The sequence below is a fragment of the Corvus brachyrhynchos genome, unplaced genomic scaffold (assembly GCF_000691975.1).
Source record: "Corvus brachyrhynchos isolate BGI_N302 unplaced genomic scaffold, ASM69197v1 scaffold524, whole genome shotgun sequence".
NCBI lineage: Eukaryota > Metazoa > Chordata > Aves > Passeriformes > Corvidae > Corvus > Corvus brachyrhynchos.
Window position 1 is genome coordinate 136882 of NW_008237881.1, and position 16288 is coordinate 153169.

At 40.5% G+C, this 16288-nt stretch overlaps 1 protein-coding gene across 1 annotated transcript in view; it reads left to right on the forward strand.

Annotated features, from left to right (window-relative positions):
• LOC103614457 (transportin-1) overlaps positions 1 to 16288 on the forward strand; it is a 163506-nt gene that overhangs the window by 111125 nt on the left and 36093 nt on the right. The window contains exons 6-10 of the mRNA XM_017732593.1: positions 941 to 1022; positions 1740 to 1862; positions 6961 to 7079; positions 12925 to 12985; positions 13658 to 13826. Of these exons, the coding sequence (XP_017588082.1) occupies positions 941 to 1022; positions 1740 to 1862; positions 6961 to 7079; positions 12925 to 12985; positions 13658 to 13826 (554 nt within the window). The remainder of the gene's footprint in view (positions 1 to 940; positions 1023 to 1739; positions 1863 to 6960; positions 7080 to 12924; positions 12986 to 13657; positions 13827 to 16288) is intronic.

The following is a 16288-nucleotide window of genomic DNA, read 5'->3' on the forward strand; positions in this document are numbered from 1 at the left end:
GTAATTTCATGAGAAGTTTGGACAGGGAGAGATGAACCAGATGAGGACTTTTGCTCCAAATGGGAAAGGAGAAAACCTCAGTCCGTAGAGATGAACCAGATGAGGACTTTTGCTCCAAATGGGAAAGGAGAAAACCTCAGTCCGTAGAGATGAACCAGATGAGGACTTTTGCTCCAAACGGGAAAGGAGAAAACCTCAGTCCCTAGAGATGAACCAGATGAGGACTTTTGCTCCAAATGGGAAAGGAGAAAACCTCAGTTCCTAGAGATGCTCCCAGAGATAGTCCTAACGATGAAGATGATGAAGACCCTTTGCTCCCAGGGAAGGAGAAGGGCCTCTGTTTTTGTTTCTGAACGGCTCAACCTTAAAATTGTACCCCAAAAAACTTCAAGAGTGGACCCTCGAAAGCAGTTGCGGGAAAAGCTGCAAGTCGGGGGAAAGGACTCACACGCAGGCAGAGAGACTCCTCTTCCTAAATGGACTGAACAATATTTGGAAGTGGGCGGCTGTCTCGTTGTGATAATGTTTTCATAGCATGAGCAAGAAGAGACTTCTCTTTCTTAATGGACTGAACAAGGTTATTATGGAAGTGGTAAACAGACTGAACATCTTAAGGGTTGTCTTTTTACATTGTCAGTGGGAGAAGGGAGGAAGGTGGGGGGAGGAGGAGAGTTCTGAAGGTGGTATAATTTTTTTTTCCCTTCTTTTAGGTCTGTTAATAAACTTCTTTATATTCTTTCAAGTTTGGTGCCTGCTTTGCATTTCTCCTAATTCTTATCTCACAGAAGATAGACAGTAATGAGTATTTTAGACCAAACCACTACACCTCCAGAAGATTCTTGGACAGTGTGATTTGCTTCCTAATGTTTTTGATGCCTATGTACAGTTTAGAAAATGTTTAAGACATGAAAAACATATATTTTAACTGTTCCATTTGTAGGTCTCATGCTGTTGCATGTGTCAATCAATTTATCATCAGCAGAACTCAAGCTCTTATGTTGCACATAGATTCTTTTATTGAGGTGAGTGCATTTTTGGTTGGAGGGGTAAGTCAAATAACATATCTAATTTATCAAGAGCTTTGAATAATGTTTTACAGCCACCACTACCCCTAAACTCCACATTGATGGCTTCCCATTCTTAGCTTCAATCCCCATGGGTTAAAATTCATTCTGCATGTTTATGCTCAAATTAGTCTAAGCACTCTCCCAGCCCAAGAAATTAGTATTTTGAAAATGCTTCCTTTCATAAATACAGGAAACTCTTCTTGCATAGGGGTACTGGCAGCAGTCTGTCACTTACCTGTGATGGAGAGTTCAGTACAGGGATCACCATGTCACTGAGTCTAGATTATGGATCTCTCTGAATACTACTACTGAATGTGGATTAGAAGGATGATATTTTGGTTTAACCAGAGTATTTTATTTGCTGCTGTTATGTACTGAAGGCATTTTCTAGCTTCAGAACTTCATTAATGTTTAGGGAAAAAAATTCAGGGAATAATGTTCTTGTGTCTAATGTACACATGACCAAAACACTGGGTAACAATACACATTGAAAGTCAGAAGAGTTCATTTGCTAAACCATATGTCTTTAGGAAATAATACAGTTTTCTGAGGTGTGGGGTGGGATGGTACAGAAGTACATGTTTGCATACTTTAGTTTGCCAATAATGTAAATTTTAATACAAATTGAACTAGATGAATTGAGGCTTTTCAACTGGTATTACTTTCCAACAGAATCTTTTTGCACTGGCTGGTGATGAAGAGCCTGAAGTACGCAAAAATGTTTGTCGTGCTCTGGTAATGTTGCTGGAAGTTCGAATGGATCGCCTGCTTCCTCATATGATTAGTATAGTTGAGGTGAGTTTCCCAGATTGTATGCTGAAACATGTTTGGGATTGCAGAAATAATAGCAAATTAAAAGCATACATCAGAATAGGTATGTTACTTTTGTGCTTGCCTACTCTTCGTTTTCCTTCAAGATTGAGGTTGCAAAAGTTTCTTTTTAGCTAATTGCCAACATGACATTGTATTTGACAGTGCATATGGCAGTTGTTCATTCTTAACTTAATCGATCCTGAAATGGCCAGGATCAGCTATACCATGGAGCAGCCAGGCATTGCCTGACCACAAGTGAGATCATGTTAAAAATCTTAGTTCTGGTGCTGATACTGTTACAGTTTACACATAGAAGCTGTCACCTTTTTTGGATCTTTTGCCACAGCAAGGATAAGGAATGTAATTTTAAATATCTGAGATGCTCTTTGAGCTACTAACAAAGCTGCCTGCCATTGCATTCAATTTTATAGGTTGGTGTCCTTGGATAGTTCCTTGGTTATGCTAGATTAGTGCAGACTTGCCTACCAGAGGACTAATCAACTGGTACTTGTTTGCTCAACTGAGTTGTAATTTCCATGTTTCTGGGAAATACTGGCAGTTTCTAGGTAGCCTTTACATACGCTACTTGCTAGACTGGAAATAGAGCAAAGATCAGAATCTTTGTCACGCACATATATGAACAAATGGGTCATAACCCAGTGTCAAATTCCATAAGTGCTAAGTCCAGACAATATGAAGCAGGTGGTTTGTTTTTTTTTTGCTTCTGGACAAAGGTATTAGAGAGGCATAAAACTGAGGTGACTTGTAGCATCTGTCTAGTGTTGTCTGGAATTCCATGACACCAAGCCTGGCACATATCTTCTCATCTAACACAGGACAAGTAGGCATTGTTGGTACTTGAGATAGGTTTTTTTTCTTTTGCTTGGTCTGGTTTGGGGGTTTTTTTTTTGGAGAGAGAGACAATAAAGCTTTGGACATTATATTGTCAACAAGTGATAACTTCTCTGACTCTTCACCCTCCTGCGATCATAGAATCCTAGCATGGTTTGGGTTGGAAGGAACCTTAAAGATCATCTAGTTCCAACCCCTCTTCCATTACTGGAAGGTGCTCTATGATCTGCCTTCTTTTCTGAACAGATTTCTGAACTGGAAACAGGCTGAACACCCCCAACTCTCTCAGTCTGTCTTCATGGCAGAGGTGCTCCAGCCCCCTGGGCATTTTTGTGGCCTCTGCTGGACTTGCTCCAGCAGTTCCACATCCTCCTTATGTTGGGGGCCCCAGAACTGTATGCAGTACTCCAGGTGGGGTCTCACAAGAGTGGAGTAGAGGAGGAGAATCCCCTCCCTTGACCTGCTGGCCACGCTGCTTTGATGCAGCCCAGGACATGGTTAGTTTCTGGGCTGTGAGCACAGATTGCCGGCTCATGTTGAGCTTCTCATCAACCACCACCCCCAAGTCCTTCTCGGCAGAGTTGCTCTCAGTCTATTCTCTGCCCAGCCTGTACTTGTGCTTGGGATTGCCCCGACCCAGGTGCAGGACCTTGCACTTGGCCTTGTTGAATTCCATGAGGTTCATACAGACCCACCTCTCAAGCCCATCCAGGTACCTCTAGATGGCATCTCTTCTCTCCATTGTGTCAACCTCACCACACAACTTGGGGTTGTCAGCAAACAAATCAGTAAGGAACTTCTGGACTTTGCAGGTAGAAACGATGTCAGTAACCAAAAGATCCAAGATTGTATTCACATTGTATCCCTTATTTTTTTGGAAAACTATTACTAGGTATCTTGTCTACAAAAGACAGCAGTAGTGAATTTTTTTTCTATAACAAAGTTTAGAATTCCCCCCCCCCTCAGTTTTGGGACTACTGTGTACTGTTATTGATTTGCCCAGTTCTGTATACATACATATTGATATGTGAAAATGTAATATCTGAGAACTGACTATTTTTCATTCACATGAGTCTGGTTTTGCCCTTTTGAAGCTTGAATACCTCGAAGCTGAATGCTTCTAATGGTGGCTGCTCTAACTGAAGGAATTCTTAAAAAGAGAGAAACTTGTATCCACATGATAGGGTTTTTTATGCTTATGGAGAATTAATTTTAAAGTAGTTAAGAATATTAATGATTCAGTAGTGATTCTAAGACAGATCTTGGCCAGTGTCATGCTTTTAAACCAGACAGGTTTAATATTAACTGTTTTGCCGAGTTCCTGGAGGAACAGGGATGGTTAAATTTGAATTTCAGTGGGTTTTTTGAGCATGTACTTCCAGGTGAGCAGAAGCAGATATGTATTTTTCTGTGGGTTTTTTTTCTCCTTCCTTTGAGAACATGACAACAGGATATATCAGAAGTAGACTGACCTAATAGATTTCAGTTATTAGATTGCACTTGTATGTTCATAGAGCATATTTAGCCAGGCACATGGTGCCTAAGATCTTTTTTAATAGAAGTCCTGACTTTTTATTTTACAATGCATAATGAGATTACTTGAATGGTGTTGATAGTATGAAGTTATAACACAGAAACTCAGCTTGTTGCTAAAGAAATAAGATTGTCTGAATACTGTTGCTTTCAGATAGATGTCTTTTACCGCTCAAAGGATTTTTCTTAATGCTTTGTGCATCATTCTTTTCTTGATGGTTTGACATAGCATGACTAACACAACACTGTTAGAATATGCAAACCAGTTCTGAATAATGTTCCTATGCTATTTTGTATTTTTTTATTATAAAGCAACTATTTCCATTGCCTAAAGTCACTAGAATTTCTTATCATTAAAAGTACTCATTAAAGTATGGCACAAGAATACTAAAAAAACCTAACAGCCTTCAAATACTCTTCCCATAGTTTGCTTTGCTACTAGTATCACTGTTTTTACCATGGGGGCCTACAAGAAATATGGGGAAGGATTCTATCAGGGAGTGTAGTGACAGGACAAGGGGCAATGGTTTAAAACTGTTAGAGAGCAGGGTTAGATCGAATATTAGGAAGAAATTCTTCCCTGTGAGGGTTGTGAGGCCCTGGCACAGGTTGCCCAGCAATGTTGTGGCTGCCCCATCCCTGGAAGTGTTCAAGGCCAGGTTAGATGGGGCTTTGAGCAACCTGGTCTAGTGAAAGGTGTTTCTGTCCATGGCAGTGGGTTGGAACTAGATAATCTTTAAGGTCCTTTCCAACCCAAACCATTCTATGAGTTCCAGGCTGTGTATATGGCTGTCTTGTACCACTGAGTGTAAGTAGCCCTTTCAATCTACTGCTATCTAACTTCATGGAGCATATATTATAATACATGCTTAAAAAGGAAATGACAGTGTGAGGAGACCCTTCAAACAGACATTACTTTTTGTCATTAAGGTTTTGTCTTTGTGACAATTAACTGGATACAACAAAAGTGTTGATTTTCAAGCCCTCTGGGGAAAAATGCCAAATCACTTCAGTTGCATTAGTTGCTTGCAATGGATAGGACATTTTTCAAATTTTTCAAGCTGTAATCTGTTCATAACTCAAAATAGAGCAGTATTTTTGTTGCCATCAGTTCTTAATCACAATAATGACCTTTTAGGAGACACTTGCGATTTAGTGCACTTCATAGAATCACAGAATGGTTTGGATTGGAAGGGACCTTAAAAATCATCTAGTTGCAACCTCCCCCACATGGGCAAGGACACCTTCCACTAGACCAGGTTACTTGGAGCCCCATCCAGCCTGGTCTTGAACACTGCCAGAAATGGGGAGAGGGGTCCACAACCTCTCAGGGCAACCTGCCCCAGTGTCTCACCACCCTCACAGTAAAGAATTTCTTCCAAATATCTAATCTAAACCTACCCTCCTTCAGCATAATACCATTCCCCTGTTCCTATCACTCTATGCCTTTTTACAAAGTCCCTCTTCAGCTCTCTTGGAGCCCCTATAAGTACTGGAAGGTGCTAGAAGGTCTTGAATCCTTTACTTCTCTAGGTCGAACAGCCCCAACTCTCTCTGCCTGTCTTTATAGAAGAGGGGCTTCAGCCCTCTGAGCATCTTTGTGGCCTCCCCTGGGCTTGCTCCAACAGGCCCACGTCTTTCTTGTGTTGGAGACCCCAGTGCTGGACACAGTTCTCCAGGTGAGGTCTCAGGAGAGCAGAGTAGAAGGGGAGAATCCCCTCTCTCCACCTGCTGGCCATGCTTCTTTGGATGCAGCCCTGTAGGAATGCAGTTCTGTAGGAAGGGATATGTTTGTTGCAAATTTTGCATCCCTGAAATGCATAAGGATAATATAGGTTGCCCCATTCTATTTAATTTTGAGAACAAAATGATATTCTGAAGGAGAATTTCTTTTCTTCATTTTAAATCAATGTGTGAGGAAAGGTAGCTGCATGGACTTCCATGAGGCTTCTAAAATGAGTGGAAGAACCAACTGTTTCAGAAATAAAGGGCTGGCATGGAAGAATGCAGGAATTACTGTTTTGGAAGTTGCAAGCACTCTCTCTAAATTGCTTTGGCAGTCATGTACAAGAAACTGATGTAGCCGTGGTATATTTAGCCTTTCTGCTTATGCAGGTATTTGATTATTTTTTGTTTAAGGGGGTTTAAATTTTAACAACAAGCTTAAAGATTTGACACTGAATCTTTGAATTACCATTCATACTAGAAAAAAGTGAGACATTTTTTTCCCCTGTTATGGATTCTACTAAAGTACATCCTGTCAGAAAATCAATATTTGAAAGAGAATCTTTTTTATGGTACTGGATATAAAAAGTATTTCCATCTTACTAAGTGTGTAGTTGTACTCTTTTATTCAAAAGGAGAAGGGGGGGAGTGGTAAAATAATTTTTAAATCCCCCCACTATTCTCAGGAAACTGTTTATTATCTTGGGTCTCTGTCTATAGTTTCTTGGTAATAATGTTCTCACTTAAACTGGGAAAAAACTTAGAATCTGAATCATCTAGCACTGAGAAATAAGTCTCTTGGCTTATTCTCATTATAGCCTTTAGTAGTCCTTTATATCTGTTTCGTCCCATCACCCCAAAAAAACCAAAATTACTCTGGGAGCATAGTTTATTTTTGCAAACACACTTTGCAATGTTGATAGCTTCTTCACTTAAAACTTATACAATATTGTGATTTTTTTTTGTGTAGTATATGCTTCAAAGGACCCAGGACCAAGATGAAAATGTTGCTTTGGAGGCTTGCGAGTTTTGGCTGACTTTGGCTGAACAGCCAATTTGTAAAGATGTGTTATGTCGGCATCTTGCTAAGTAAGTATTAAGAATTAGAACTAGTTATTTTGAAATAGTCATCCTTAAACTTCAGTTAACTTTTTCCTGGTTACTCTTTTGGAGACTATCTAGCTTGCTGTATGCTTGGGAGGAGTTTCTTGTAGCTAGTTCTTGTGCATATTAAAAATGGCTGTATCACAGAGGTCACTGAAAAGACTTTTGAGGATTTTAGACTTGTCTCGAGGCAACCTAAACTGTGTCACTGGTGCTTTATTTCAAGCTTAACATCCTGTTAAGTATCAGATGGATGCAAAGGTATACTAACGTGCTTAGGCTTAAACAAACATCTCCATGTGATGTTACCTATAATATCCGGTGTACCATGAACATGTTTTCTTGACAACTGCTATTGTGAGCATTTCTGTGCAATGCTTCTATGTGCATAGTCATGACAGGGGTTCCTCATCTTTATGAAGAACATAAAAAAATTACAAGATCATTTAGATTTAGGAATCAATTTCATATCAATTGCCACGGCAATTTAAGCTTGAAAGCATGTATAATGTGTTTTTCATGGTTCTTCAGACTGACAGTAGTTTTTTTAAGCTTCAAAAACTTTTTTGTAAGTTTCAAAAAGTTATCCTAAGCCTTAAAATTTAGATCCTTGATTGAACAGGAATTGAATACCCATGTTTGAGATTTAAACATCTGCATGTCTTCAACAGTGCTAATAACTTATTTCCAGACTAAAGACTTTTTCAATAGGAAACAAATTCTTCAGTGTTCCCAGTAAATGGAGACCCAATTTTTGATATATGCATGGAAGGTTTTTGAAAACACTAAAGCAGTTCTGTCTGTGATTCTGCTCTTCCAGTGAAAGTGTCGAGAGAAAAGATGCATTAGTTTCAGCCAAAATGACCATTTTAGATGTAATGCAATTTAAAAAAAAAGGGAGGGGCTTTCCAAATTTCAGTTTTCATAATAATAAACCACTACACATAAGCATTTAGAAAACAGAATTTAAATTAAAGCAGCTGCTGTAGCAGTACAGGAATAGGAATTAAAAACAGAAGAACCGACGTTATGAAAAATCATTTTTGAGTTTTAAAATGTTTTTACTTAAATCCTACTCTTATAGCTCAAAATACAAAAGAATGATAGCACAGTTCTTGATTCTACCTACCTCCTTCCCAACACACATATTAATACTAGTCACCTTCTCAGTATAAATTGTAAACCTCTTCTGTCCTACATGAACATTGACATTACAACAGCTTCATCCTTGGTTTTTGGGTTTTTTTAAGGAGCTTTTAAATTTCTAGTAAAAGAGATGAGTAACATTACATATCTCTTATCTTTCAATGTCATATTTGTTAAAAGCAACTTGTTTGTTGGTGAGTCTTTTTAATTAGGGAGCTATATAAATTTGACAATACTGGATGAGAAACTTGATTTTTTTATATTAGATTAAGCAGGACAAGGTCTTCTAACAATTGATTTGTTTAATATCTTGTTCCATTTTGCTCCTGTAGGTTTTTTATAAAATATATACCTCCTGCATACTTCATGAAGTATGCTGCAGAAATGCCAAGTAATGAGTGTTAATCTGAATACTTACTATTCTTTCATTGAAAGTTCAAAAGGTAATTGTTGCGAACAAGTGGTTTCAGCTGCTCAGAGTCACCATCAAAGGTATTGTCAAAAAGCAAGTTTTAATATGTATTTGTGAAAGTGTGACTTTACAGAGTTCGATGGCAAGGTGTCTTGGTTTGAAAGACAGGTGTCTGCTAAGGAAGGCAGAAGCCTCCCTTGGAATGGCAGATGTAACCCCTTTCCCTCCAAGTTATTATAATTTTGAAATCAAGGGCTTTTAGGCAAAGATGTGGGAAAATAGGAAAAACAGTTCTTTACTATTATATATATAATCAGTCAAACAAAACAACAATAACTATGGCAGTAACAGCAAACAATCACAAACCCAGTCCCAGCCTTCTCGGCTGTCGGGCCCTTTCCCCTCGGCTGCAGTTCTACTTGCATCCGGCAGGGGCGCTGGCGGCTCCCAGTGAGCAGGGCAGGTGCGATGGTTCCCCCGCGGCTGCAGGGGGCGCTCCGGAGCGAGCTCGGGAAACCCGCGGAGCGGAAGGGACGACGACAAATCCCGGGTGGCAGACGAGATGTATCCAGATGGGAAAAACCCCACAGAGGCCCAGGCAGGCAGGGTGAGCAGGGCTACAGCGTAGCGAAAGCTCGAAGCAATGGCGGGGCAGGGCGGCCACAGCCCGGCCTCCAGCAGGGCAGGGAAAACAGCTTTGGGATCCCAGCGTTGTTTCCAGCAGAAAAGAAAAACGGCTGAAGAAAAAGAACCAGCAGCTCCTTTCTCTGCAGCTTCTCTCTCCCAACGCAGAGAGCGAACTGACCCCACACCCAGGTGAAACAAAAGAGTAGCCAGGTCTTTTGTCTTCTCTTAAGCATAGCCATTTGTCCCCTAGCAACATGCATATGGGAAAAAATTCCTTTAACAGGAAAAAAACTAGGACTAAACTAAAACCCCAACACAAGACTCACTCTATTACTACATAGATGAAGCATACATAGGAAAATTGGATTAGAATCAATTTAGAATGATTTGCATGGAGACTGGGAATGCAAACGGGGGTAAGGGTGCAAAGGATATGGATACAAAAGATAAGGGTGCAGAAGGCTTTAGCAGCACTTAATCATTGACTAATTTAACATTTAAAAAGTGATTCAGTAGGATTTATTACAGTTATAACAGTGACTTAATTATAGATTCACTATAAAAACATTCATACCATGATCAATTTGCACATGCACAGGTAAACCCATGTGTGCACCTATTTCTATGTGTGTAAATGTACCTATAGAAAATTCCCCTTGGGTTCAGTGAAATGCGTCAATTCCCTTTGCGTTTCCCAACAGGCAAGGGTTGCACCTGGAGGAGCATGGAGATGGGGGGGGAAATATCAGCCTAGGCCTCATCGTCAGCGATGGTCCTTCGAGTATCACAAACTTGAGGGTTTGCGAGCTCTGAGAGGCCCCACTCAGAGGGCGGTGCTGACTCAGCCCACTGCAGTCCAGGAGAGCTCGAAGGGCCTCACTGACCCAAGTCGGTAACTACCGGGCTTTTTTTCTAGAAAGTCCAGTAACAATGGTACCGTTCCACTTGGGCTGTGATTAATTTTAAAAAGGTTTTGTAACAATGGTACCACTTCACTTGGGCTATGAATCAGGTAAATTATTTACCAAGGCTAACAAGGATAACTGCTTATCCTTGTTCTTCACTTTGGTCAGGCAGATGATGTTCCTGCTATGGTCAATGTTGTTCCCACCTATATCATGCAAGAGCTCCTAGCACAGTCAGAGACGCTTCAGTGCCCAACTGGTATGGTCAAGGGATGCTTCACCACTCAGCTGGTTTGGTCAAGACTTGTCCAGAGCTTCTGAGGTCGTAGGGCAGGCCCAAGGATGGGGGGGATGCACCACCACAATGCCCCCATGACTAAAATCAATCTCTCTTGCTCCACAGAGCAGTGGTGTGGTCGCCTCTTGCCTCTGTGCCTATACACAGGTTAATGCCACGTTCCAGTTGTAATTTGAGGGAAATTTTTGTTTAGTTCATATTGCCATTGAGATGTATGACTATTATTGCTGGCCTGAATACCTTCAGAAACAATACTCCTCAGCTGCAGAATATAGAGAGACTGAGTCTGTTGCTGGTGCTTGGTCAGTCCATGGTGATTTCAGTATTAGCTCGATTTGGCATGTAATACATATATTTATTTTTATGGATTTATTTTTGTAACAAATATGTTTATATGTGAAATACTTGACTTTTTTTCCCTAGTACTTTGTTTTTGCCATACATCAATACCATTGGAGACCCATGGCCATAACCAGTTTAATAACTAAGTAAAGTTCTAATATAGACTAATGACTTATGTCAAGATCTCTGCAATGCCAGGGACTTGTCTTAAGGAGTGATACTTGAAGTAATCACAAAAGGATAGGAGAGCTCGATGTAGTTAGACTTCCATCCTTAAGAGTAGTGAGGTAAGAGTTTTCAGCCACAGGTAAGTAAAGTGACAAATAGTATACATGAGAGCCAACGTAATAACTTGTTTATCAAGCATGTTTTGGAAGTGTGAATTCTTAATGAAAAGCTTTTGACTTAATTTCTGAAAGGTACTTCAAAATAGATTTCATCATGTGGAAGAATATCCTATTTTTAAAGTGTAAAACTCAGTTGTGCCATCTGGCTACATCTAGTTAGAAATTAACACTTTTTCAGATTACAAAGTATTAATGAAACTCATGAAATGGAGTATGGTTAAGGTACTGACTTGTTATCAGGCTTTGTTTTTGTCTGGGGTTTTTTGTTTGGTTTTTTATTGTTGTTGTTGGGGGGGGGGGAGTGTGGTTACAGCCAAAATTATGGACCAGCTAACTGAAAACCAGCTTGCTTTATTTATGTGTTATTTTGACATAGAATCATAGTATCTCTTGAGTTGGAAGGGACCCATAAGGATCATCAAGTCCAACTCCCTGCTGCTCGCAGGACTATCTAACACCAAATCATATGACTAAGAGTGTTGTCCAGATGCTCCTTGAACTCTTGTCAGGCTTGGTGCTGTAACCACTTCTCTAGGGAGCCTGTTCCAGTGATTCGACCACCCTCTCAGTGAAGAACTTTTTCCTAATGTCCAGTCTGAACTTGCCCTGATGTGGCTGCATTCAATTTCCTCATGTCCTATTGCTGGTCACCAGAGGAGATCAGCACCTCCCCCTTCACTGGCCCCCTTGAGGAAGTTGTAGATTGCGATGAGGTCACCCCTCAGCCTTCTCTTCTCCAAGCTGAACAGACCAAGTGACCTCAGCCACTCCTCATAAGTCTTGCCCTTAAGACCCTTCACCATCTTCTTTGGATGCTCTCTGATAGCTTTATATATTTCTTATGTTGTGGTGTCCAAAACTGCACACAGCACTCGAGGTGAGGCTGCCCCAGTGCAGAGCAGAACAGTCGCCTCCCTTGCCCAGCTGGCGATGCTGTGCCTGATGTGCCCCAGGACACTGTTGGCCCTCCTGGCTGCCAGGGCACTGCTAACTCACATTCAACTTGCCATTGACCAGAACCCCCAGGTCCCTTTCTGCAGTGCTGCTCTCCAGCCTCTTGTTCTCCTGTTTTTCTGTACATCCAGGGTTGCCCAGTCCCAGGTGCAGAATCTGGCACTTTTCTTTGTTAAGCTCCATATGGTTGGTGATTGCCCAGCCTTCTTATTTGTCTAAGTCTCTCTGCAGGGCCTCTCTGCCTCCAGGGAGTCCACAGCTCCTCCTACTTTAGTATCATCAGCAAACTTACTTAATGTACATTTGTTTCCTGCTTCCAGATCATTTATAAAAACATTAAAGAGCACTGGCCCTAAAATTGAACCTGGGGGAATCCACGGATAACCAGTTGCCAGCCTGATGTGACACCATTTACTATAACCCTTTGAGCCCGACCTGTCAGCCAATTGTTCACCCAATCTATTATAAACCTTTCTAGCTGTGTGCTGGACATTTTGTGCAGAAGAATACTGTGAGAGACAATATTGAAAGCTTTGCTAAAAATCCAAAAATCCTCACTGGTGTCCCTTTGTCAGCTAGATGGGTGACCTTGTTGTAAAAGGAAAGTAAGTTGGTTAAGCAGGACTTCCCTCTCGTGAACCCGTGCTGGCTGTGACCAATGACTGCATTGTCTCTCAAGTGTTTTTCAATAAGTCCCAGAATAACTTTCCCCATCATTTTATCAGGTGCTGAAGTGAGACTGACAGGCCTGTAGTTACCAGGGTCTTCCTTCTTGACATGTATCAATATTTCTTTGTAGACTGATACCTGTGCTGGTAAATGGTATGAAATATTCAGAGATTGATATTATTCTGTTAAAGGTAAGCATTCCTTTCTTTTATACTCAGTAAGAATATCTGGTTAGCTTCTGACTCATATATCAGAATGGTTGAGCTGGTAGACCAGATCTGGTCTGCCATCTGTTCAATGGAGATTTAGCTTTCTGGGGCAAGGTGTGCTGTTCCAAAAACTGAATGCAACTGCTGCCATGTTTGTTGGAGATTAATCTGTGGGTTTTCCTGCTTTGCTCCTCTCCCCTTCCACCCAATTTTGGCAGAGCTGGGATACTTTTACCCATGAATTACTGCAGCAAAGCAGCCTATAAAGAAATTATCAGAATTAATTTTAATGCCCTTCTAGCTTGAACTACACTGCTTTTTCCATCACAACATTTTAGAATGTGTCTGTGTACTAGAATTTCTCTATCTCTTCTTCTTTCTAATTCCTTCCCATCAAGAGTAATTTCTTAACAAGAAGTGTACTTTGTGCTTTTCTGCGAGATTACCTCTGTTGCTTCTGTTTTCCTGAAATTTTTCTGGTAAATACTGTATCACAATGCAGGAACAATGGCATTTTTAGTTAGCTAGGCAGCACAAGTGGGATGCGAATCTTTCACATATTTATAAAATATTGAACTAAAATTTGCACTACGTTCTTAACTTCCTTGAGCAATATAGTTGCACTGGTTTATCTGATAAAACATTTTTTGACAGGGGGATGTTGAAGAAGATGAAGCTATTCCAGATAGTGAACAGGACATAAGACCTCGTTTTCATCGTTCACGGACAGTAGCTCAGCCACATGAAGAAGATCGTATTGAAGATGATGATGATGATGACAATGATCTTGATGATGATGATACTATCTCTGACTGGAATTTAAGTATGTCAAAGTAATGTGTAAAATGTTTTAAAATATAGCTACTTGCATAATACAAGAACCACAGTAAGCAGAGGAGTTTTTGTATAGGAATACTGAGGCTTTGCTTTTGAGTAGAAAACTATCTGCTGATATAATTGGTGCTTTGGGCAGGAGGGGAGTCTTTCAGGTGATGTTTTGGCTATATAGCTATTGAAAAATCTAGCTACCTGTAAACTTATTTTAAATATGGCCAATAGAGCTGCAAACATCTACTAGAGGCAATTCAACAGAAGCTTTGGATTTTGAATTTTAATTCTACAAGGTAATACAAGACATGTATTGCTGTTTATTAAAAAAAAATCTTTGTTGTGGGTTGACCTTCACTGGATGCCAGGTGCCCACCAAGACGCTCTATCACTCCCTTTCCCAGCTGGACAGGGGAGATAAAATAAGATGGAAAACAACTAGTAGGTTGAGATAAGGCAGTTTTCCAAAGCAAAAGTGAAAGTTTATGTGCACACAAACAAAGAGGAAAACAAAATAGGTTTATTCTCTCCTTCCCATCAGTGAGCAATGTTCAGCCCCTTCCCAGGAAGCAGGGCTTCAGCACTCGTAGGGGTTGCTCCAGAAGGCAAACATTGTAAATAATGAATGCCTCCCCTTCCTCCTCCCTTCCTTAGCTTTTATATCTGAGCTGACATCACATGGTATGGAATACCCTTTGGTCAGTTTGGGTCAACTGGCCTGGTTGTGTCCCCTCCCAGGATCTTGCCCATCCCTACCCTATTGATGGGGGATGGAATTTTGAGAGACAGCGCTGATGCTGTGCCAGTGCTGCTCAGCAGTAACCAAAACACTGGTGTATTATTCCAGCTACCAATGCAAAGTACAGCACTGTGAGGGCTACTATGGGGAAATGAACTCCAGCTCAGCCAGATCCAATACAATCTTACACATTATTCTTAGCTTAATAATGCTTTCTTTTAGTTCAGTCCTCCCTCTAAATCTGGTTTGTGTTCAATTTTTTCCTTCTCCAACTGAACACTATTACCAGTGGTTCAGATGTAGTACAGATGAATGTGCCTTGAAGCTTATGGATCAAACAACTTTGAGACATATCTAAATTTTAAAATAATACTAATACTACTGTTATTGTTAATTTAGAAGACAAAAAGCACAAATATATTTTCCTTTGTAAAGTATATTTTTTATAGTTTTAAATTCATAATGCTATTCTTGTTGTCATTGTGTATAGAGATTGCAAAATTAAATCAATATTTTCTGGAAAACATAGCTGAAATGACAGAGGGTGCTCTGTGGTCCACAGTTCTGGTTAGGAAGATGAGGAAACTAAAGCTGGCTAGGAAAGAGAGCAGAACAGTTAAGAAATCTGTTTTGATGTATGTCATCTGTAGTTGAGAGAATTTGGATTATCTGAATTTCACAATTGTGTGCCCTATTTCTTATCCAGTGCTCTATATTTGACTTCCAATTTGAACGGAAATGTCAGCACAGCCTGACAGCAGCATTGGTTACTAATGAGACCTGGTAACTAAATATGGGAGCCCACCTTTTTTTCCTCTAGTAGAAAGCTGAAACAGTCTAAGCTGAAGCAGCAGGTGCTGGTCTTGGGGAATCTGTGGTGTTTATTATTGTTTTTTAGTGGAGATCTGCTCTGAGTTGAGGACTCATGTTTGATTTTATTCAAACCTGTTGGACATCATCTAGAAGCAGAGTAGAAAAAAATTTGTATTTATTATCAATTCTAGTAGTTGCTGCCTCCCAACTGAAAAATTATCTGTGTCTTGTTTGGGCCCACTAGCAGTTAGATCCAGTTTAGGATTTTTGCATGTTACATTTGCTACACATATTTTGCCTCATTACCTGTTCTGTATATACTTTTGTTTCAGTTGGATCAAGGAACTGAGATCATAATAAGCAGGAAAAAATGCAGTATAAATTCTGTAATACAAGCATTCTTTATAAATCCATCTTAGCATTATTTTTCTAGACGTCAGCCCCACAGCAGAAAACCAGAGTAAGGATTTCTGAATCATGTTTTGAAGCTGTTCTTTTATGAGCTTGTACTAGTTTGAAAACAAACTAGTGGGAGACACCAAGTCAGAATAACAATTTAATAGCAAAATAAAATTTAAAAAAATAAAGGCAGAAAACACTGGGTTAAACTGACAGAGTCAGGATACAACCTGACACCCTGTTAGTCAGGGTGGTGGTGGCAGTCTGATAAAATGGTAGCTGCAGTCCCCCTGAAGTGATGGATGTGGTTCTGTTGAAGCAGTGATCCTGTAGAAAGGGCCTGCTCTTCCTCAGAAGGTCCAGTGGTGGCTATGTAGCTCCTGTCCTCTGGGAATCCAGTGGAAAGGTGTGTCTGTGGTGTTCAGAATTGTCGGGGTCTCCTCCCCCTGCCATGTAGCCCTGGGAGAGGGGCCCTGAGGGGAGGCACGGGGGTTCCCGAGCCCCTG